The sequence below is a fragment of the Nuphar pumila genome, chromosome 12 (assembly GCF_984573655.1).
Source record: "Nuphar pumila chromosome 12, dmNupPumi1.hap1.1, whole genome shotgun sequence".
Classification (NCBI taxonomy): domain Eukaryota; kingdom Viridiplantae; phylum Streptophyta; class Magnoliopsida; order Nymphaeales; family Nymphaeaceae; genus Nuphar; species Nuphar pumila.
Window position 1 is genome coordinate 19,205,447 of NC_143260.1, and position 25,768 is coordinate 19,231,214.

Here is a 25,768-nt window from a genome sequence, read left to right on the forward strand (position 1 = left end):
CAAATAAATTTAACTTATTTGATACATTACAATATATGTAAAAGGGTTATGAAACATGCCAAACTTAAAAGAAAAATGAAGTAATCTTGCAAATATTATGCAGAGTTTGTAATATTGAATAAGTAGGTGTATTGATTGCACCTCTAGTCATAGGATTTATGAGCATTACAGCTCAGCTGAGCTTGTAACGCCCCAAAAATCCAGGACTTGTAACTTTTAGAATAGTTTAGAAAGCTTTGAATCATACAATAATAGTACTTCAGCGGAAAATGATATTTTTAAAACCACAAGTCAATGGACCTTGAACGCATTACAGCGTAAACTTTCCTTTGCCGAATTCCGCACAACTATTGAAATCAAATGGTTTTGAAATACAATTTCAATGATGGAGAATTTGTTTGTTGAAACCGAGAAGAAGTTTACTAAAACAGCTTTAGTAACTCAAGGTTTAATAAAAAGAGAAATTTTGGAATACCCTTTATACCAAATTTACCAACATGTCCTCAGGAGCGAAACGTCAGGGAAAGAGCTCTATCTTGATCTCATCACGCCATCGTGCCATCGCAGACTGTATTACCTATCCAAAACCTGCCCATAAAATGGGTCAGTTTCACTAAAAACTGGTAGGTGCACAGACAGAACAATATTGAACATAATTAAGCAGAATAATTTAATATGTCAAGCAGACAGACAATTATATAATAATTTAATTTCAACAGATTCACGGAGCAAACTATCATGAGCACAATGCTAAAATTATTACAAGCATTTTACTGGCACAAGTAGGCTAACTAGTACAAGCAAAGAACTGCATAAGAAATACAATGCTTCATCAACCACACACACAATTCCATAAGTACTGAACCTGTTGTACACTATAACTTTCATACGCGCATAACTCAACAAATTGTGTGATCGGATTTAAATTATGTTTCGATATTAACTGGCCAAGTGGGTACGCACAAGGCACGACTCTAGAAACAGCCTAGACTGATCCGGGGGTTTATTATGCTATGTATTTTATGATACCCCGGATAGCTGACTGAGTCCGCACCTAAGGGGACGGTCGGTGACCAAGAGAGAAATCCCCAAAGCAGCATAAACAATGGATGCATCCCAAACATGGAGAGCTACCACCTAGGATAATTATGGTAGTCTCATTCCCCTAACTCCGATGACTGGAGAACCCGAGTCTTTTGCTCATAACTGCCATTAATGGCTTGTCCATCGAAGTTTTGTACCTTCTTGTCCTCTGTCCTGACAGGAGTCAGCGATTCGAATGAGTACATCAGGGGTAGTTAACTGAAGACCCATTCTACATACTCTGGTCTTTCGACCAAACTCGAGTATCTTGCCGGTGAAGGCGAAATCATCACCCATTTAGGTGATCTAAACATTTTGTTATTTGCCCTCATCGAGGTTGCCACAACCTACTCATCCAATCATCGCAACGTAAGAAGACGTACTTGTCAAAAAGTACGATCGTACTTGTCAAAAGTACGACTACGATGAAAGGAAAATGGTTCCACAAAAGAAACCCCAACAGATATTATCTGCAAAAGAATCAATACAACATAGTTTGGCACGATAAGACTTGAATTCAGTTCAACAATATTTTGCATATTTCATGATGCAATGTCGTCTCGAATCTCTCGTCCGATCAACAAAGTACTTAACATGTTGTGCATGTCTAAAAGTACGCTATACTGAACAAGGGAGGTCTGTGGGCTTCTCAAAAGGAATACCCAACACACAACTTCATAACAATCCAAAGAATATAGGAGTGCTCATTTGGCACGATTCATCCTTAAAAGCCATAATGCCACATTAAGTCATTCACACAAGGCACATCACTATCAATCTTGCATCCAAAATTTATCTTAGTATCGACATGTGACACTAGATTGATAAATAAAGAATGGGTCCTTCAACAGAACCCCACTCATCCATAGGCGCATGCCCCTGATCGGGGTTATTCGAATTGGGTCGCAACTCGAATCGGGGTTATAAAATATTTCTCCCAAGTGTGTGGACCTGGGAGGGCCCAAACGTGACTTTGCAATCTGACAGGACTTAAAACTTAACTCTGCAAAAGCTGTGTATTTTGCAGAGCCCTGGGTTTGCAGAAGGAAATCCTCTTTAAAAGAACTATAGCGCACAAGTGCAACTTCTAGTGTTTTGAAAACAAGTGATAACAGGATAGGCACAAGACTACATTTATGTAAGTACATATTTACCATGAGTGTGAGCATATGTAGGTTATAACATGTCAACAAACAACTCTCGACTTGCGATGCCGCACATCGAGGGAAAAACGCATAAGTAACACACGAGGTGCCAAACCATACCTTGACCACTTAGATAGGCAGACACATAAGGTCATAAGTAATACATGAGACACGAAGTCGTACCTCACTCAAAGAAAATATGCAGGCAGAAATGTATACATGCAAACAAGGGCATATGTATTTCAAAATGTACGAAACCACACCTCAAATTCATAAACAACTACGCAAAATAATAATTGAAGAATGAAATTGTACATCAACTCATAGAAACGTACAAGCAAGTATATATGCAAGCAATTAAGGGCATAAGTATTGCAAAAAGTGTGAAACCACCTTCAACACATAAGCAAATACGCAAATTAATACTCGAAGAGTAAAATCGAACCTCGAATCATAAACATGCAGACAAGAATAATACGCCACGCAAAAGCAATATAAATCTAAGTACAACTAGCATGGACATCTTAATTATTTAACTTAATTAGATCTATTGCCCCTTGTGCGACTTTACCCTACCTTGGGATGTCGTGCAGCTGCGTACGCCTACGTGTGAGGATAATACGAGGGTCGGGCCGCGGAGCACGAACAGGACCTGTTGCGTAAACTGCAAAGGTACGTTATTAGTATGCATTTAAATGAATAGGAAAAACGGCAACAAAGGACTGAGGTCTCGGCTTCTCTGCAAAACAAGGCAGGGTTCAACGGTCCCTGGTGACCTGAAACGGAATGGGGTAGGGTCTAATGACCCATGCTGCCAAAAGAAACAGGTGCAGAGGCCATCGGCCCTTGCCGGATATTTAAAGAAGGGCGGCCCCTGCCAGACGACTAAGAGAGGGGCAGGGGCCATCGGTCCCTGCTGGGTTTCTGAAAAGGGAGGCAGGAGCCGAAGGCTCCTGCTGGCTTTAAAGGAAGGGCAGGGGCCATCAGCCCCTACCAGAAAGAGAAATGGAATAAGCAGAGAGAGGGGAGCGCAGGGGCCAAAGGCCCCCTGCGGCTTTCAAAGAGGAGGCAGGGGCCAATGGCCCCTGTCGTTCATGGAGAAAAAGGGGCCCCTGCTGGTCTTTAAAAGAGGAGGGCAGGGGCCAAAGGCCCCTGTCGGTCTTGGGAAAAAAATGGCAGGGGCCATCGACCCCTGCTAGGTTTTAAAAGAAGAGGGGCAAGGGCCGATGGCCCCTGCCGGAAGGTAAGAGAGAGAGAGAGAGAGAGAGAGAGAGAGAGATCGGGGCGGCAGGAGCCACCAGCCTCCTGCCGACCCCCTACCCAGGTCAAGGAAGAGGGGAGGGTGACAGGGGGACGACCGAGCTCCTGTCGGTCGCCCGATCTCCCACGGGGAAGAGAAGGGGGTCCGCAGGGGCCATTGGCCCCTGCCGTCACTCCGACGTACCCCCAGAGACGGGGGTCCCGTAGGCCCCCTGTCGACCTCTGATGGCTACGCAGGGCGCGACAGGGGCCGCGTGCCACCTGCCGGCCCACCTGTGAATCCCAAAGAAGGGGGAAAAGGAGGGAGGTGAAGAGGGTGGAGACGGCATACCTGGAAGGGGCGGATCGCCGGCGGTGGTCGCAGCGGCGGTGGTCGCAGCGGCGGCGGCGATCAGACCAGCAGGAGGAGGCGTCGGTAGGTTTGCCGGCGAGGTTGTCGCCTGCAGGGAACGAGAAGGGGGACGGGGCATCGATCCTCCCCTCCCGCAACGCTCTTAAAGAGCTCGGGGAGGGGCGACAAAAGGGGAAAGCCCGATGGGTTTCCCTTATCCGGTCAAAGGCGCGGTGGGGGGTGCGGCGCACAGGAGAAAGGGTTTTCTCAAAACCCTTTCCCTTGTGTCGGGTTTTTAAAAACCCTAACGACGATGGGCCCGGGTCGTGTCCGGACCCGACCCGGCCCGGCCCGGGTCCGATAAATTTCTTTCTTTCTTTTTTTTTAATGCAGGTTTTACAGAGCTAGCTCAGGCTCAATCCGTTTAAACTCGGCTAGAATTTGTTCAAACTAATAAACACGCCGAGCTTAAACAAATGCTTGGGCTCAATAGACATAAACGGGCTGAACTTGAACAGGCAATCGAGTTTGGTTAAGCTTGAAAGCTTGGTTCATATAGTTAATAACGAGTTTAGGTTTGGTATATGTAAATATTTTGTTGACAATACATGCAACAAATAATATTTCATCCTAAAGGGTAAGGTGTTGGGCTTTCATTAACGAGAGTTGAGTTCGAATCCCAGCAGCATTACTTCTTATTTCTTTTTCTTTTTTTTAAGTAGAGATGTTCAGCTTGAGCCGAGCCAAACCGAGCTTAGCTCGAGCTTGACTTGAACGATCACAGACTTTGTTCAAGCTCAGCTCGAGCTCAACCCAAGCTTGAACAGCCAGTTTTTAGGAGCTGAGTTTGAGCCAGCTTGAGCTCAGTTAGAACCCAGCTCATCTGCAGCCCTAACTACAGCAGATGTTATTCCTCGCCATGTATTTATTTTGACTTCTGCATTAAGGAAAGCAATGTTTAAAAACTCACTGAGTCAACCCAGTGACTCGGTTGACTCGGAATGAACAAAAATTGATCGAGTCATGGGCTTACTCGATCGAGTCAGCCGAATTTTGGCATGACTCGACCAAGTCATAGGTTGACTATACTAGAGTCACCTGTATCGTTAAAGGTAAATTCTCAATGAGGGTATCTCTCGAAGAGATTTTCAAAAGTTGATAAATCTTGGGAATATCACAAGAAAATCTCGAGAGCTTCAAAATTGAAAAAAGTGTAAATAACAACAAAAAAAGCTAAGAAAATAATAAGAAAATCTCGAGAGCTCATTAACATTCTATTGGTAGGAGAGCACACATGGTCCAATAACAACACAATTTGTGCCTAAAAAAATTAAACCAATTTTTGGCATTGACTAAGATCATTAAAGCCCAACAATTTATCAATATCAAAGTGCTCCCTAGGAATATCTGTAACAATGTTGTGAAAAGCGTTGAGGCGTAGCGAGGCACTCCACCAAAAATTAAAGCGAGGAGTAAAGCGTAAGCCTCAAAAAATATTTTTTAAACTTAAATAAATAAAAGAAATGCTTTATTGATGAAGCAACAACTAATAAGAAATAGAAAATTTCAAATAAATACCGAATAATATGAGATTAATATGTAAAGTAATATTAATGCAACAACTTGATCTATTTAAGTATCTAAGAAATAAAACATGAGCATTTAATAAAAAATTAAGTAACAAAATCCCTAACAATCAATAAAATCTATTATTTCTTTTCTTCATTATTATTTGTATTCTTTGTCAAATTTTAATATTACTGCTGAGTAAGGTATAAATATAAAGGATATGTGGCAAACCAAGTACCACCATAGTTTAACTTGAGAAATTTTAGAATTCAATGCATTTAAACAAAAAAGAGATAAAGACAACACCAACTTATTTATATGCAAAGAAATACACGCAATTTCATCATATCACTCGTATAGACTTAAATTTAGAGAAAGAACAAAAAAGAAAAGATCACCCATTTGGGTTCTGAACTTCTTAAAGTTTTAACTAAAGATTTTGTTTTTCATCCATATAACTTTTAGAAAATAACAATGAGACGGGTACCAACTTTGTGCAGAAAAAAATAGAAAGAGAAAGAAAAAATTAAATGGTCATCAGAAAAAAACAGAAAGAGAAATGAGAGAGAAAGAAAGGGGAGAGTGAGAGACGAGAGATCAAGAGGGAGAGGCAGACAGGGAGAGCGAGAGAGACACTGAGAGGGAGAGACAGAGAGAGGGGGAGTGAGAGACGAGAGAGAAAGAGAGGGGAGAGGGAGAACGAGAGACGAGTGACGAAAGAGGGAGAGCGAGAGAGACAGCGAGAGGGAGAGGCATAGGAGAAGAAGAAGGAGTCGAAGGAGTGACCGAGAGAGTATGTACCTAAAAGAGAGAGGATGCATGCAGTTGCTCCTCTGGTCTTCTTCTTTGATAGTGAAGAGGGAGGAGAGAAGACGAAAGGGGAGTGCCCTAATATCAGGCCCCCTTTTGTTTAGTTTTTTTACATGGATTTTCGGTCAAATGAGGGTTTTGACCTCATTTGACCTTGTCAAAATGAGGTGTGTGCTTTAAGGCGTACGAGGCACACGCCTCAACCATAGTTGCACCTTGGGCTTGTGCCTCAAGGAAAAAAGGCCCTTGCCATGAGGCGAGGTGCGCTTTTTGCACCTTGAGGCACGTTTTTAACAACATTGATCGGTAAACATAGTGCAATCTTCGTCAAGTGGGGTAACTCAGAGAATGTTAGAAGCATATTTAAACTTTAGAAATGGTAATTTTGGATGAATGGTTTCCAAGACAAGATATAACCTAGTGGAGAAAAACATGTAGAGGCAAGTGGACCATCTTCCACATTACGAGGATGCTAGAGAGATCACATAAGTTGCTAATAAAATGGAAAAAAGTAGAACAGGCCCCTCAAATAGCATAAAGTCATAGGGAGCAAAGCTATCATCACTACGAAATAATTTGAACAATAAGGTCGAGGAAGAGGACAAAAAGCCCATTGGGAAACATACATCTTCCACCTTTACAACTATAGTCAAATGGCATGTTAGAGATAAGAACAAGTGGAAACAAAGGTACTGTATCCAACGGCTAGAAAAGGGGAATCAAAACACCCACCACTTCAACATCATGCTGTCTGCAATAGGAGTTACAAGTCAGATTGTTGTTATTTAACATATAGTGGAATAAAACGTGATGAATGGAGTCACCACCCATTTCAGACAGCCCTTCACCCAAATTAACACCTCTTGCTGCTCCTTAGAAAGTGAATTTTTTTCAAGTATCTATCCTGTTAATTGATTGATCTTAGAAAGGCCTTTCGAGGAGTAGACTAAGAAATTCACATTCCTTCAGTCCACCACAAAGCTCCAAGGACAAATGATTTTCTCATATGTTTTATCAAAATCTACTGGACCACTTGCGAACTAAACAAGCTTTATGTCTTCTAAGAATCCATAGCAACAAAACCTTCCCAAAAAGTACTAGCACTCCATTCTTTTCAAGGAGGTAGCAAACTTATGGATATGTTTCTTTTATCATAAAAGCACTCACTTATTACACGGCACTCCACTAGCTTGCCTCTACTTTATTTGACCTGCACAAATCTGAGTAATGATATCTTTATCTAACCCAAGATTTTGTTGTGAGTCGAGCGTAAGTATGAAATCTTCTTGCAGTGTAATAACATAAAGTCTTAATAGTAATTATGAAGCTCACTAGCCTTCTGATAGATGTGCATTCCACATTATGAGTTAATTCTGCCAATCCCTTAATCCTTTTTTCTCTAGGATATCCTTTAAAGTTTTAATTTTCTCTACTCTAACTGGATCATACTCTGTCATCCATGTAGAACATGAAAAATTCATCTTAAATTGAGTACGTTGACATCACTTTGTCCATGGCTAGGCAAGCAGCAAAGGCTTAAAGTCCATGTTTCACGGGCAATATGATCATCTATTGTTTTTATGTTAGCCAAACCCTTCACACATATCCTGAATAATTTTAGTTATCCATTTAGGATCTTTAGCACTGACCAAATTAGTGGTCTTAAAATTCTGCCATAAGCCTTCGCTGTATCAGTGAAAACTATATAAATACCCTGCCTTCCTCTGGACTTTTGCTAAGTTATCTTCATATGAAAATGGCTTCTACTATAGGTAACCTTAGCATGAAAACAAAATGGCATGTATGATTGTTATTTCACAACGCATCAAATTCCGACATGCATGAGCCCAGTAAATGAAACCATAAAAGAGCCAAATGCAAAGAAAATCCAAAACAGGGAGTTTCAACTAAACTTGACTTCTGTAAAAAGTTAGAAGCCTGAATCACATTAGGATTTAGTATAATAGTCTAATAAGAGATTACCTTCAAAGTTAACCAGATAGCTATCATGTCAACCACATGGCTAATACGATAGACAAATCAAGAGTAAATACATGGTCTAGATTGAATAAAGCCATACCACAATAGACAGCATTTTGGTGTCCCCTTAATTTTTTAATTATCTGCATCTTTTGCATCAAAGTTGATGGCTTAGCAATTGCATAACATGCTGCGCGAATAGATGGAGCACGATGATGCTTAGTGAAACCACCTCCAATCTCCCTCAAGCTCAACCCATGCACCTGGTCAGCTTGCATATGCGGCCAGCGCAAATAAGATGGCACTTGGATCACTTTCTTTTCATCTTGAGTTTTGCCAGCTGGAGAAAATGAGATTTAACAGGCAAATAAATTACTCAGCACCAAATAGCTAGTGATACTGCCAAACAAAAATGTATGGGTTCAGGTATACTGTAAAAATGAAATTAAGAAGTAAAAAAAGGTTTCTATGACAGACTACTCACAATCAAGAACCGAGAAAGGACCACTTCCAAGAAGAGTAGGTACATCAGTTGCAGTTAGAGTATTTCCTCGGGGAATGTCATGCGCAGTGGAAGATCCAATCAGTAATAATTGCTTCAACAGCTTCACCAAGTGGTCCTTCTCAATGTGAGGATACCTGAAAAACCAATATTGCACTCTTGTGATGAAACACAAGGAGGAAAAGGGAGCAGCCATTCCCTAACCAACAGAATCCTCTCTGTCAACTAACCTCTATTGTACTCCTAGGAATTTTCCTTCAGCCACTTCAGATTATACCGGTCAAAGGGCCTCCCACTCCTCAATCCTCTTTGATTTTCCCACAGATTATTGAATTCAAATATGGCACCACCTCGGCAAGGTCTATGCCAGAGAAAAGTCAGAGATGGCAACGACGCTGGCTGCTAGCACACACACCAAGTGGCATCCGTCTGGTGCCCCTCTAAACAGCCATTGTCACTCTCATCCCCATCCCGGATATTCTTTTCAGTCTACTTCACAAGGCAAACTAGCTACTCAAACAAGTCCCATGGGCCTAGCCTCAAGGGTGTAGCTCCTTCCTGTCTAACTTAAGTTTTATTTTGTAGTAAAGAAGATCTAGCTATGTCTACCAAGCTTCCCAGCCTTGTGCTGCTTTATGCTTTATGTGGAAGACATTTTTTTGTTGGGAATAATGATACTCAAGTCTCTACAGCCATTCCTCAGCTCACTCACCTTAAAATTAAGGACTTAGGGTCCTTAAACTATTCTTATGAACATAATTGATCACATCCACATTCAGTGTTAGACCAAAAGAAATCAGCATGGATGGAACTAAACCTGTCTGCACTCTTTCGACTGGATATTGTGCCTGATAATCAAGTTGGTCAGTTTATCCACACCCAGCGCTACACCTTTTTGGCAGCCAAGGTGCTCCTTCCAAAACTGTAGAAACTTAGGGCTATCGAATTTGATTTTGATTATCATCATCTACATCCTTGGTTGTTTAATCAGATAATAAGCAGGATGAGTTACCTGGACAACAGAGTTCAACACCAGACTTATCTTTTTGGGCCAAATCGTTTTCCTTTATGTTTAAGAAGCAAGTCAAGGTTATTTCAGTTTTAGGCCTACCGCTGTTGGACACCTTTTCTGGGTGTGATATCTGTCAAAGGAACTGGATATTTTCCAGGAACATCAACCATTTTGTCAGAGTATTAGTTATTAACAACAAATACAGTCGTAGCCAGAGCAACAATGAAATATGTGAAAATTTTCAACATAACACAGCACAAGGAGAAATTCACGTCCCATACGTTATTAATATAGTCCACTAGCTGACATCATCAGTGGGATTCTCAAGAACTGCAATTTCCTTTTGTGATAGCCTACATGCATAGTGCCCATCAACTTGCAAAGGATGTGCCAGAATAAACTATTAAAAGGTCCAAGTGGCACCAAAATTCGCTTTAGGATTCCACAGGACAACACAGGAATATACTAGAGGGCAGAAAATCATATGAAATTCAAAGTAGCCACCACAAGGAAATGAAGATAAGAAGTGAATAAAATAATCAAACATGGATCATGGTAGCCATCCCTCGCAGGAAAACATTAAAAATATCAATTTGCATTTTCATCTAGTAATTCTTTTCTGGGTATCAGGTAAAGGGAGAGGGGCGGGACCTTCAACACGTGACCTTTATTTTAACAGCAGAAAAGAAAACCACCACACTAAACATAATTATTGTGCATTTTCTTGTAATGAAGCAACAAGGGCACAAATACAATGCCACAAAGTGGCTACAAAGGTGCACACTCACAAGTACAAGAGCCACTAATGGGCCAAATACAAAGAGCCAATGAGGGCTAATCACACAAACTCTCAAAATGGAGCAAGAGCACATAAAAAATAAGAGAGTTTATTCAAATAAGCATGGCATTACTTATTACAAAGGGAAGGAGTGCCTTTAAATAGGCACTCCATGTATTAAAGGGCTGGCCCAAAGTAGCTGTCAGCTTTACAAAATAAAAAAGAGAAATAAAAAAAACAACTAAAAACATTAGGTCGACAGTCCCTAGTGGACTGACACATGTTACAAGATGAATTTACTGAAATACCATTTCTGTGAGGGGTGCATATATATATATATAACACATTTTAACATTCCCCTCAAACTTATGGTGTAATTACCGAAAATTTGTTAAGAACAAAGTGAAATCAAGGTGACAGAAGCGCCTTGGTGAAAAAGTTTGTTAGTTGATATTCGAAGGTAACATAAGGTAGAGTGATGGTGTGCTTCAGAAATTTTTCACGCACATAGTGACAATCCATTTTGATATTCGATATGCTTGGTTCTTTCATGAAATGTATAGTTGCTAGCTATGTATATTGCACTCTTATTATCACAAAACAATCTGGAAGGTATCGAAAGATGAACGATCATGTCTTCAAGTAATCTTTGCAACTAAACAATCTCTAATGTTGTTGTAGCCATGGCACAGTACTCGGCTTCAATGGATGATAAAGACATTTTCTGCTGCTTTTTGTACTTTCACGACACCAAAGAATCATGTACAAAAACCAGTAGTTGAGCATCAATAATTTGGATCTCCTCACTAATGAGTCAAAATAAGCACTCAACTCAAGAGATGAAGAGGAGGATAACAAAAGACCTCTAGAGGTAGAGGTTTATAAATATCTAACAAGTTTTATCACACCACTCATGTGAAGAGTGGTGGGAGAATGTTGAAATTGGCTAGCGGTATGAAGTGCATGTGCAACATCAGGCTTAGAAATATTTAAATAAGTCAGGGCACCAATCATTTGGCGATATAGAGTAGGATCATCATTAATCTTCATCTTGGAGTTAAGAACTTCAGGTGTGTCCACCTTTTTTTCAATAAGACCTATCAATAATATCATTAGCAAACTTAGTTTGAGAAAGCAAGTATCCTTGAGGAGAGTAAGCAACCTCAATTGCAAAAAAAATCTGAAAAATCCAAGATTAGTCATTTCAAAATATTTTTTGAGGATACATTTAATATCTTCTATTCCTTGTTTGTCTTCACCTATAATGATTATATCATCAACATAAAAAAGAAGAATAACAATACCTTCATCAAATTTCTTAGTGAACATAGCAGTATCACATAACAAGACTTAAAATCAAGCTTTAGCATGACAGAACTAAAGCGATCATATCATGCTTTAGGTACCAGTTTAAAATCATAAAGAGTTTTTCTCAATCGAAGGACCTTACCAAAGGGGATTTGATATCCAAGATGTGAATCCATATAAACCTCTTCTTTTAAATATCCATTTAGAAAAGCATTTTTAAGATTCATTTGGTATATAGGCCAACAACAATAAGGGTCCTAATTGAAGTTATCCTAGCTACTGATGTAAATGTCTCATCATAGTCTATTTTGTATTTTTGTGCATACCTTTTAACAACTAACTGAGCCTTGTTTCTTTCTAGAGTCTCATCACTCTTAGTTTTAACTTTATACACTCATCTACATTGTATAGTTTTCTTGCCTTTAGGCAATTCAGAGACTTTCCAAGTCATGAATTTTTTGAGTGTTCTTAATTCTTCATTTATAACTTTTACCCATTCAGGATATTCTTTTGCTTGTTTATATGTAGTAAGTTCAAAATAAGTCAAAATCCTAGTTAGACAAGCCCTATATTGAGGTGAGAATGATTCATATGAAATAAATCTATCAGGGAGTCTAAAAGTCCTATCTAATCTTCTGACGACTTCAGTTTGATTTTCAAAGGTAGAGTACCTTTCTAAAGCATTTGGTTGACTATCATTGTCACGTCTTCTATATTGAATTATACTAGGTCCTCCAGTTTCAATATTGTCACCATTCTGATTTGATTAAGGCTCTTTATTTCTATCATTCTCATACGAAGAATCACCCTTACATTGAGGCAATAATTCAAGCAAAAAAAGAGTACTCAGAGTCTTTCTCAGGCACATTTGAAAAAAAAACTTTCATTTTCCAGAAAGCGAACATTTCTGGATATATATATATATATATATATATATATATATATATATATATATATATATATATATATATATAGTTTGTTATTTCTGAAATTAAAACATCTAAACCCTTTCTAAGTTTCTCCATATCCAAATAAAGCACACGGTATGGCTTTGAGAAAGAGTTTATTGTTTTTGTTCGTGAGAACAAAACACTTGCATCCAAAAGACCTTAATCTAAGATAATCAAGAGAAACTTTAAAAAGTTTTTCATAGAAGAGATGTTTTGAAGCTTAGATGATGGGAGTCGATTGACGAGGTATACAATCGTCAAACATGCTTCAGCCCAAAAATGTTTTGAAACATCTTTTTCAATTAAAAGAGTTCTAGTAGTTTCAATTATATGCCTATGTTTTCTCTCGGCTAATCCAGTTTTTGAGGAGTATAAGCACATGATCTTGTTAAATTGTGAATATCTTCACGTTCACCTGTACAGGAAAGAAGAAACGAAAATTGGGAGAAGAGGCTGCAGAGAAAACACGTTAAGAAGAGCTCAGCGCACCCTCATTGTATTATGTTTTGAGTATATAACAATTACATAATTTTAAGGTACAAAAATATCCTTTTACAACAAGCATATTTACAATACTTCCAACGTTCGGATCTTGATCTGATCCAATACAGTAGTCGGGTATGGTCCTGCACAGACCCGACTTGGGTCCAAGATCCAATAACGACTTCGTTTCATCCTCCCTCAAGTTGTGCATGGTCCTGGACCATGAACAACTTGCCTTTCAGAAACCAAAATTTGTCCTTTGTCAGCCCTTTGGTGAAAATATCTGCAATGTGCTCTTCACTTCGCACAAACATAGGCTCAATCTCCTTTTGTTCAACCTTTTTTCCTGACAAAATGTTGATCTATCTCAATATGCTTTGCTCGACTATGATAAATGGGATTAAAGGACATATTGATGGCACTTTGATTATCACAAAATATAAGTGATCGAGCAATTGGTTCTCCCATCTCTGTCAGGAGATGTCTTATACATGTAGCCTCAGCAGTAGCAGCAACCATCGATCTGTATTCAGCCTCTATACTCGACCTGGCAACCGCCTATTGGATCTTGGACCCAAGTCGGGTCTGTGCAGGACCATACCCGACTACTGTATTGGATCGGATCAAGATCCGAACGTTGGAAGTATTGTAAATATGCTTGTTGTAAAAGGATATTTTTGTACCTTAAAATTATGTAATTGTTATATACTCAAAACATAATACAATGAGGGTGCGCTGAGCTCTTCTTAACGTGTTTTCTCTGCAGCCTCTTCTCCCAATTTTCGTTTCTTCTTTCCTGTACAGGTGAACGTGAAGATATTCACAATTTAACAAGATCATGTGCTTATACTCCTCAAAAACTGGATTAGCCGAGAGAAAACATAGGCATATAATTGAAACTACTAGAACTCTTTTAATTGAAAAAGATGTTTCAAAACATTTTTGGGCTGAAGCATGTTTGACGATTGTATACCTCGTCAATCGACTCCCATCATCTAAGCTTCAAAACATCTCTTCTATGAAAAACTTTTTAAAGTTTCTCTTGATTATCTTAGATTAAGGTCTTTTGGATGCAAGTGTTTTGTTCTCACGAACAAAAACAATAAACTCTTTCTCAAAGCCATACCGTGTGCTTTATTTGGATATGGAGAAACTTAGAAAGGGTTTAGATGTTTTAATTTCAGAAATAACAAACTATAAGAGTTTATTGTTTTTGTTCGTGAGAACAAAACACTTGCATCCAAAAGACCTTAATCTAAGATAATCAAGAGAAACTTTAAAAAGTTTTTCATAGAAGAGATGTTTTGAAGCTTAGATGATGGGAGTCGATTGACGAGGTATACAATCGTCAAACATGCTTCAGCCCAAAAATGTTTTGAAACATCTTTTTCAATTAAAAGAGTTCTAGTAGTTTCAATTATATGCCTATGTTTTCTCTCGGCTAATCCAGTTTTTGAGGAGTATAAGCACATGATCTTGTTAAATTGTGAATATCTTCACGTTCACCTGTACAGGAAAGAAGAAACGAAAATTGGGAGAAGAGGCTGCAGAGAAAACACGTTAAGAAGAGCTCAGCGCACCCTCATTGTATTATGTTTTGAGTATATAACAATTACATAATTTTAAGGTACAAAAATATCCTTTTACAACAAGCATATTTACAATACTTCCAACGTTCGGATCTTGATCCGATCCAATACAGTAGTCGGGTATGGTCCTGCACAGACCCGACTTGGGTCCAAGATCCAATAACGACTTCGTTTCATCCTCCCTCAAGTTGTGCATGGTCTTGGACCATGAACAACTTGCCTTTCAGAAACCAAAATTTGTCCTTTGTCAGCCCTTTGGTAAAAATATCTGCAATGTGCTCTTCACTTCGCACAAACATAGGCTCAATCTCCTTTTGTTCAACCTTTTTTCCTGACAAAATGTTGATCTATCTCAATATGCTTTGCTCGACTATGATAAATGGGATTAAAGGACATATTGATGGCACTTTGATTATCACAAAATAGAAGTGATCGAGCAATTGGTTCTCCCATCTCTGTCAGGAGATGTCTTATACATGTAGCCTCAGCAGTAGCAGCAACCATCGATCTGTATTCAGCCTCTATACTCGACCTGGCAACCGCCTTTTGCTTTCTACTACTCCAAGATATCATGTTTGATCCAATGAAACCACAATAACCAGAAACTGGTCTTCGTTCATCTGGGTCACCAGCCCAATCAACATTAACTGCCTCCATGTGTGATGTATGGGGTTCGTGCATAAACTGAGATCCCTGATTAACCGAATACACTATGTCGGGTCTAGTAAAAGTCAGGTATTGCAGCATGCCAACTATGCTACGATACCTAGTAGGATCTCCATATAAAACCCCTTCTTTAGAACTCAATTTTTGATGAATGATACTTTGAGTTGCCAATGGTTTACAATCTTTCATGTCTGCCCTACTAAGAATATCCATCGTGTATTTGTGTTGAGTAAGAGTAAGTGCATCACACGTCTTATCAACTTCCACCCCAAGAAAATATCGCAGCTCTCCCAGATCTTTCATTTTGAATCTCTTACTTAATAACTTCTTCACTTCCTCAATATGATTCCTGCAGTTCCCTGTGATAATGATATCATCTACGTATATCAATAGAAGAGTGGTGACATCCCGTTCATTGTGAATGAATAATGAGTGATCTAGAAGAGACCGAGAGAAACTGTGCTTATGTATTTCCAACAAGAAACTTTCAAACCAGGACCGAGAAGCTTGTTTCAATCAATAGAGTGTTTTGTTCAACCTGCATACATACTGATTAGCATCTTCTTCTGCATACCCAGTGGGTTGTTCCATATAAACTTTCTCTTTTAGGTCCCCGTGTAAAAAGGCATTTTTAACATCTAACTGACTCAACGTTCATCCATGTTCAATGGCTAGACTCAACACAATGCGAATGGTTGCTATCTTAACAATAGGGCTGAAAGTTTCATCAAAGTTCTGTCCTTGTTCTTGTATGAATCCTTTGGCTACAAGTCTAGCTTTATACCTTTCAACGCTTCCATCTGGCTTATATTTTATCTTGTACACCCACTTCGACCCAACCACAATTCTATTTAGTGGTCTAGGTACAACTTTTCATGTACCACATTCATGTAAGGCTTTAATTTCTTCATTCATTGCTTCAATTCATCTTCTAGAACTTGCAGCTTGATAAAATGTGAGAGGCTCGTCCTCTTTGTTTATGGACGTTAGGAACAGTTGAAAATCCAATGAAAAATTTTTATAGCTTACCCACATGTTAAGTGGATGTTGGGTCCGGGTGGATCTTCTGATGTCCAACATCTGTGGAGCGAGTAGAAGGACCATTGTCTGTGCAAGGGATGGATGATGACTCTTTCTCTCGTTTGGTGTATACAACACCTTTATACCTTACTGGCTCCAAGTTTTGTGTGGTAACCTCTTCTGGTTGGGATGCAGTTGTTGATTCTTCACATATCTCCTTCCGACTGCAATCTTCCAGAGTTCTAAATTTAACCATGGATAGTACACCTCAACACTGGGACGTGAATCAACAACATGAAGACTTGGAACATCAAGCTGATTGTCAAAATTCATCTCGTCAAAAACCACATTTCGCGATATTTTAACGTGTTTGCTCAATAGATCATAGCACCTATACCCTTTGTAGTCTTCAGCATATCCCACAAACCTGCACTTTAAGGCTTTGTCCTGAAACTTATGTCTCAATGAGCTGTCAACGTGAACATAGCACACAGATCCAAACACGCGTAATTCATGATAGTCGGGATGTATGCCAAACAGAGAAAAAAGTGGTGACTTATTTTCTAAAATGGTCATGGGCAACCGATTTATCACATGGACTGTGGAGTGAAAGGCTTTTGTCCATAGGGTGATAGGAAGATTACTTTTGTGCATCATGCTCATTGCACTCTCAACAATATGTTGATGCTTCCTCTCAGCTACCCCATTTTGTTGAGGTGTATGTGGGCAAGACACTTTTCTCTTTATCCCATTATATCGAAGGAAACCAACAAAATCACTAGAAGAGAATTCACCTCCTCCATCACATTGGAAATTGAGAATAATGGTAGAGAAATGATTTTTGACAAAGGAATGAAATTTTTGAAACAATCTAAAAACTTCTGATTTATGTTTCATGAAAAATATCTAAGTATAGCGTGAATAACTATCAATGAAAATAAGGTAATATTTACTACCAAAAATAGAAGCAATTGGGGCACGACCCTAGACATCAGAACATATGACATCAAAAGGCCTTGAAGCTCTCTTATTAATTGAATTGAAGGGCAAGACATGACACTTACATAAATGACAACTAGGATATTTTATATTATTGGTTTTTTAACTCAGACTGGACTTAGGAATGAAATTATTCAAGACAAGTTTTTCAATAAAAAGATGACCACAGTGACCCAAACGACTATGCCAAAGAGTTGGCTTATTACATTCAGAAATGGCAAATACATATTCAGAAGAACCAAAAGATGGATGTTGATGAGGCTTCAAGGACGAACCGGCAAGATGAACAGAGAAGGAGGGATCTTCTTGAAAGATGTACATGTTGTCTCGTCTCTTTCCCTCACCGAATGTCTCCCTCGTGCGAAGATCCTTGACATAAACAAAAGAGGGGGTAAATTCAACTGAGGCATTAACATCATCAACAAGTTTTGAGACAAAAACAATGTTCTTCTGAATATTAGGAGCATGAATAACATTTGAAAGATTAAAGGGAGACTTGGACATGGGTATAATGGCATTTCCAATATGTGAGATGGACTGATGAGAACCATCTCTTGTGACTATGCTATTCTTACCAACATAAGAGTAGGATTCAAGAGTTTACCCGCATCACCCGAGACGTTGGTCGCTGCTCCAGAGTCGACGTACCAAATGCCCTTATCATTTTGTTTCATATTCAAGCCTGCCAAGGCTGCCAATAGCAATTCTTTTACTTCTCCTTCTTTCTTAGCTTCTGTTTGTGGGATTTTTCCTTTATTTTGAGGATTGAATCAACAATTTGCTTTAATATGCTCTTTCTTATTGCATACGAAGCAAGTACGAATGGGTCTTTGTCCCTGTATACTGGGCGTTGAAAGGAGGCCACGACCCCCAAAGGCATTTCTCCCTTGTCCTCCCTTACCTCAAAAAGAATTCCCTCCTCTACCTTTACCATAAGTCAGCCCTGTGGCCAGCACATCTTGAGTTCCTGAATGCACATGGTTGTCGTCAAACATGCTTCAGCCCAAAAAATGTTTTGAAACATTTTTTTCAATTAAAAGAGTTCTAGTAGTTTGAATTATATGCCTATGTTTTCTCTCGACTAATCCATTTTTTAAAGAGTATAACCACATGATCTTTGATGAATAATTTTATTCTTTTCAAAATAAGTTTTGAAAACATTTGACATAAATTCTTCCCGAGAGTCAGAGCGGAAGATAAAAATTTTGGTCTCAAATTGATTTTTTATAAGGTTATGGTATTTTTTATTTTGGGATGAAGGCGTAGTTGTTGTTGTTGTTGTTGTTGTTGTTATGGTATTTTTTAAAGTTCTCAAAAACCTCAGTTTTGTGCCTAAGGAAGTATATTCATGAGTATCTTGTATAGTCATCAACAAATATTACATAATAAGAAAACTCACCTTTAGATAAAATCAGAGAAGGTCCACATACGTCGGAGTGCACTAAGTCAAATGGTTTAGAAGAAAAAAAAGTTCTTTTTGGAAAAGAAAGAGCCTTCATTTTGCCAACAATACAATCCTCACAATAAATATTTTTATTACAAAATTTGTTTAAATGGGGTACATGAAATCATTTTGACAAACTAGGATGCCCCAATCTTTGGTGTCATAAAGCTAAATTTACATTTTGAACATTATAACAAAAATTGTTTTTCGAAAGAAGACGATCCATGTAGTAAAGGTCTCATTTTCTATAGCCTTCCCCAATCTGCTTCCCAGACTGAGGATCCTGCACAAAACATTTTTCAAATGAGAAGCAGACACTGCACCCATGGTCGGTGATTTATGAAACAGACAAAGGATTTAAATTTAGTTTTGGGACAAGCCTAGCTTTTAGAATAGAGAATTTTGAAGTGTTTTTAAAATTTTCAATGCTTTGAATACTAAGAGAGGATCTGTCGACCGTAAAAATATGTTTTTGTGTTGAATTAATGCAACATTCAAAAAGTAAAGAAGAATGTAGAGTCATATGAAATGAGGCTTCATCATCCAAAAGCCACGAAACCTTACCAGGAGGTGATGATGTAAAGACCGCGGCACGAGAGAGAGAAGAATTCTTGATTAGTGGATGAAGGGCCTCCATGATTTGAGAGAACTTGATTCCACTTCTTTCTTCATGAGATGCTCCCACGGATGCCCTAATATGGCGATTGAATTTGGGACAAAATGACCTAATATAGCCTAGTTCTCCACAATTATGACAAGGCAACATAGTTCTGTTTTAGTTGTCATCATATCTAGGCTTCCCATTGTAAGGTTTTGAAAAATAGGGTGGTTTGTAAACATTTGTATTGGCTTTCGGTCTTAATACGACCAACACATTATCTTATCTCCTTAGATTCGGACATCGACTTTAGTCTTGTCTCCTTCATGCATACTTGAGCCAAAATTTCATTTAAGGGAAGAGGATTTCTCCTATGAAAAATATTGACCCGAAATTGTTCAAATTCGGGTCTAAGCCCTCTAAAAAAATTGGAACAATTGTTCCTCAAGTTTGTATTTCTTCCATGAGCATCATTTGGGGTCTCCCATCTAGGCTCAAGTTTAGCTAATTAATCCCAAAGCCTCTTGAGGGTACTATAGTAGTCATTCATAGTCTTGTCACCTTGTTTGCTATTATGTACCTTGTCTTTGAGATCCCATTTATGTGTCACACCTCTTTGAGTATATGTTTTTTTAATATATTCCCAAGCCTCATCAGCTCTTTCAAATTCAAGAATATTTGAGCAAGGCTCCTTATGCATACTATCCATAAGGAGGGAAGAACCTTGGCATGGCCTACTTCCCACTCTTTATAAGCTTTTTTGTATTCAATCATAGTTTCTTCCTTTGATCCACCATCGGCTCCAATAACCAATTTTGTGAGAATTGGTTGTGGTTCCAATGTGGTTCCAATGCGGATCCATCAACAAGATGCCATGTCTTTTCTCATGAGCATTCTTTTCACCTCCGCAGCCCACTTGTAGTTTTTCTCATCAAATTTAATGGAAACCACACTTACAATTTATTTATCTGCTATAGTGGAAGAAATAATGGAGATAAGAATAAGAACAAAAAAAGGAAAAGGAAGCAAAAAAAAAGTGTTGAAAAAGTTTGATGGCGTACTTCCCGAGACAACGAACCACCGAACCAATGCTCCACCAATACCACAAATCTCCTCTTCAAGCTTTTGTCCAAGAGCACCAAAGGCTCTAATACCATGTAATTAAGCAACAAGCAACAGTGATGTCCAACAGCTAGTTGGACCAGCACTCAATGCTGTCAGCTTTACAAGATAAAAAAGAGAAATAAAAAAAAAACAACTAAAATCATAAGGTCGTCAGTCTCTAGTGGACTGACACCTGTTACAATATGAAATTACTGAAATACCCCTGAGGAGTATTTCAGTTTACATACATACTAGATACCCCTAAGTATATATATTGAATTTGAATATATATATACAATACAAATATTCCACATATACAATACATTTTAACATTCCTCTGTATTAATTAAACATGTGTGGGTTCAGAAACATACTGATACATTCTATATATTTTTTTGTGTTTTAATCGTAATATGATACTTAGATAATATCCAGTACAGAATTTCAATCTAGTCCATTAAGCTGCATCACCTGTCAATTTGGCAACCAACGCTCACATGGCATGACTTCCTACTACCAACTTTATCCTCTGAAGACCGTGGTCAAAGACATTAAAGTACACAGCAACCAAAAGTGCACAAAAATGCATTATGATCCTTCTTCCTTGAACTTTCCTCACAGGTGCATATAAGTAGCTTTATAAGGAACCTTTAATTTAACTTTATCAGATCCCACATTTTTAACCTTTATGGAGGAAGAAGCACTTATTTCTCCGACCCCTAACAAATTGTGAATAAAAATTTTTAAAAGAGGTCACGAGTTGATTTTCCCTTCACATAGAAAACAGCAAAGACCATGATGTAAAAATAGTCACTCCAACTGAAACATCAATACAAACACAATATTTGAGAAGGGTTAATGTTCAAAGTTCAAATCATACAAGCACTAGAAAACTTGGAATTAGAGAAAACAAATATTCCAATTTTGTTACACCAAAAAAAGGAAATAAAGGATAACATGATGATAAGTCAATGCATGTGGTCGTGAGTCTAATAATAAAACAAGCAAAATTATAAACACAAGAGTCTGTGGTTCTACCATTCTGGGTTTGCCAAGGATATATCAGAAACGGATAAATTACAGAATAAAATAATTGAAAGAGAACAGAAAACTCTTTAAAGGCCAGATGGAAGAGAGTATACCTTTCCACCAATTTATTATAGCTCAATGGGAGTGACATGCCATCATCATTTTCATCCCCACTGCGGGCACCACTTCTCGAGTACCATGAATGATATCTTCGAGGTAGAAGCTGATGCTCCAAAAGCTCATTCCAGATTTGGCCATACGTCCTGTAACATGGCCCAGCTGATAGGAAATGCATGATCAAAAAGTAAACTTCTCTAAGATCAATCTCAACATCAGCCTCCATCACAGGGCTTGCCATATCCCCTTGCTGTGCATATTGGATGGTCTCTGATACCTTACTTGGAATGCACGGGGTAGTAATATCAAGAGTAGGTCCATTCTTCAAAGGCATATACTTCCTGAGGGCCATATGTGGCAAGAAACCTGGATTTTACACAAAGAGCAGGTGATTATAGGCATCAAGGGATGCACTTCTTTCACTGTTAATGTTACATCTGCTAAGATATCTTTTATTTACTCCATTCCAAAAGACATATACACATTTTTCAACAGTAATAGTATAAGCAATTCCTCACTAAGAAATTTCTTGGGAGAAGTTCAAAATAATCATTTTTTTCTTGGGAATCTAGGGATCTTGGCAGTGAGGGAAATTTTAATCAGATAAATGGATTAAAGAAGAAAAAAGGACTAACGATTAATATCATAAAACTAGAAACCTGTATAAAGATTTGGGGGGAAAAGATCTGAAGAAAACCCTTGATATAAATCAGAACAACTTTTCCTGGTCCTATCACCATATAATGAGGATTGCTTGTATCATGTAATTTGTGATGGAATACCTTTAATATCATCTTTGAAAATTACTATCACAATGCCATGGTATTTTGAAAATGGCAGAGATAAATTGTGCCTTTATCTAAAACATGTATGGATATGTAAACACACGTGCATCCATATGTGTGTGTATCCTCATAAATCTTCAACTCCTTGTGGAGACATCATGAACATGACTAGAAACGGAAAAATAACAAGGCAGATCAAACTAAGGAAGAAGACAAAGAAAGAAGATGTGATCAATGTTTTCGGATTTCATATAAACACGATAACATAAGAAACAAAAGAAAATTAAAAAAGAGAAAAAATAAGAAAATATAATGCAAGTGATCACTGACAAATTTGATCCCTTTCCCTGTGGTCCAGAAAGGTTCACTGGTTGCAGTTCAGGAGCAAGGAAACGTGAGCAAAGTTTTTTGGTTTTCCTACAAACACAATATAAAGCACAAGAAACAAAAGTAAATAACAAAGAAAATAGAATAAGAAAAATCTAGTAACAGTGATCATTGACAACTTTTATCCCTTTTCCTGTGGTCAGGATGGGTTCATTGGTTGCAGTTCAGGGGCTGCCAACGCAAGAAAACCCCAGTATGTTATCCAAGAATCAGTTGAGGTACGCTCACAACACTAGGTCGTCAGGTGTGCTTCATGGCTAAAAGCAGAAATCCAGGTTACTACGTTGGAGACTAATTTGGGATGCATCAAGGCAATTCCTTTTTCTTTTTTTATCTAAATAAAAGAGAAGTGTATTATTGAAATAAACAGAACAGCAGCAAAAAGGTGGCCAGAAGCCACCATAAAGTAGAACATCTAATTATTACAATCTAAATATCCTCTCTTCAATGTCCCATCCCAATATAAGTTGACCCCAGACCATTTGATAGTAGCCCAGTACAAATATTATGCAGGATAAACTGGAATCATCAGGCAACGCCATGTTTAATGACTGATAATATAGTGGAAGTTACCTAAACATCAAAATTAACAATTTCAAAGGAATAGGCAACTGTTCAATTCCACAATCGAGGTGCAGGCTGCGTATGTTTTTCACATAGGATTTATCCAGCCACTAAGTGCAGTCTACCATGATTGACTACAGATAGAAGCCACCACTTAAAGAAAATGGGTTGCCTGAGGTCATCTGCATATTACTACTCAAACTGAGTACACTGCCGATCAATAATTTATGTAGTTGATAACAAACAAAAATCCAATAAGTGACCTTTCTAATGAAAAATACTGAAACAACTAAAAACCGATAATCTCATTGAAAAAAAAAAGAAACTAAAAACTGATGATCACCAAGAAGAAGAAGGGACAAGGGAGGAGGGAGAGGGAGGAGGAGGAGAAGAAGAAGAAGAAGAAGGCTGGAGCAACGGCAGCGGCGGAGGGTGTTAAAATATATACTTATATATATATATATATATATATATATATATATATATATATATATATATATATATATATATATATTATAAGTATATATGTTGTTTAACCAAAATACCCGATAGGGGTATTTCGGTAATTTCAATGTACTTTTCATTTTAGGTTTTTTTTTACTTTTTCTTTTCTTTTCTTTTCTTTTCTTTTTCTTTTTCTTTTTCTTTTTCTTTTTTCTCTTTCTTTTTCCTTTTTTATTTATTGTATTTTGACCACATAGGGGGGGCCCTCTTTCTAGTCGTTGGTGCCCCCAAACGGTCATAAATATGACTGTTTGGGGCTCCCAAAGGCTAGAAGGGAGCCCCTCTATGTAGTCCCTAGGGTCCTCCCTCCTCTATAAATTGAGGGCTCCTCCCTCCTCCTTGTATGGCTTTTAGCCTCTACTTTTCTCCCTCTTAATAAAGTTGTTTTTTGCCTTTGTAGGCTTTTCACCCCTTAGTAGGTTATTTGCACTTGTATTGTGCTTGTGTTCTCTTTTGCACATTGTGTGCTTGTGTTGTTGGCTTCCTTGCTACTCCGCTATTCGCATGTTGGTGCTTCCGTGTCTTTCATTATATGGTATCAGAGCAAGGTTGGTAATTTTGCATTCTTATTGAAGCCTTTGGGAAGCGTGCCTCTCAACTTATTTGAAGAACGGAACCTTTTTTGTTATCTATGGAGTATAAATCAAAGGTAGAGCTCTTTTTTAAGCTCAATGGATCCAATTATCTTATGTGGGCTTCCCCTATGGAGAATCACTTAAGAGGTAAGAAACTTTGGGGCTTTGTTATGGGAACCACTCCCGAACCTTCTCTTAAACTCACTAAAATGGAAGGGGAAGTTGAAAAAGCTTCAGATGCGATGAGCGCATCAAGGCAATCAATGATCACCAATCCAAATTAGAGGATTGGGAAAGTATCCATGCCAAAATTTTGGCATGGTTCATGAACAATGTTGATCTAAAGAATTGTGTCAATATTGTGAAATTTAGAAGAGTCAATGAGGCATGGTTCTTTCTTAAGGGTATGTATACCCAAAAGGACCTTGCTAGGCAATTCTTTTGCCAAGAAAAAATTAGATCTACCAAACAAGATGACATGAGTGTCCGGGATTATTTTAGTGCTCTTACTCCCCTTTGGGATGAGCTTGCCCTCCTTGAACCTAAATGGGTGGCTCCGGAAGACATTGAATTAAGAAGATAACAAGTTGAAAAAGAGCACTTTTTTCAATTCCTCCATGGTCTTAGAACGGAGTTTGAGCAAGTTTGGGCATCTCTTCTTCATCGTAGCAAATCTCTACCTATTGAGGATGCTCTTGCGGAAATATGCCAAGCCGAAACTCGTCTTGACATTACCCTAAAGAATGATGATGTCTTGGCCGTTTCTAAGCCCAAAAATAATGTTAAACCTTATAGACCTCCTCATTTTAGAAAGAACAATAGAAGAGGTATCATATGTCACTTTTGTAATGAACATGAACCGGGGCACATTAAACCTGTTTGCCCCAAGCTTAAAGCTAAGGTTGTCGCCGTCGAAGAAAATGTCTCAAAAAGGGAAGAAGATGGAGGCAATATTAAAGATACTCTCAATCAAATCTCAGAAGTTCTCCAACACCTTCTCAAAAATTCATCAACCTCTACCTCGGGTGCTGTGATTGCCTGCTCATCATCACCCCCAGGTATGTGGATCATTGACTCTGGCACTTCCTTTCATATGACATCTCATAAAAATATCTTATCAAATGGGGTTTCTGACCCCATACCTTCGTATGCGCCAACGGCCAATGCGACATCTTT

At 38.4% G+C, this 25,768-nt stretch overlaps 1 protein-coding gene across 1 annotated transcript in view; it reads right to left on the minus strand.

The window, feature by feature from the left end:
• The window catches only part of LOC149820206 (uncharacterized), a 172,139-nt gene that overhangs the window by 127,719 nt on the left and 18,652 nt on the right, over positions 1 to 25,768 (minus strand). The window contains exons 2-4 of the mRNA XM_089982397.1: positions 21,774 to 22,143; positions 8,663 to 8,817; positions 8,279 to 8,518 (exon numbers count right to left, since the gene is read on the minus strand). Coding sequence (XP_089838523.1) covers positions 8,279 to 8,518; positions 8,663 to 8,817; positions 21,774 to 22,129 — 751 coding nt within the window. The 5' untranslated portion in view covers positions 22,130 to 22,143. The remainder of the gene's footprint in view (positions 1 to 8,278; positions 8,519 to 8,662; positions 8,818 to 21,773; positions 22,144 to 25,768) is intronic.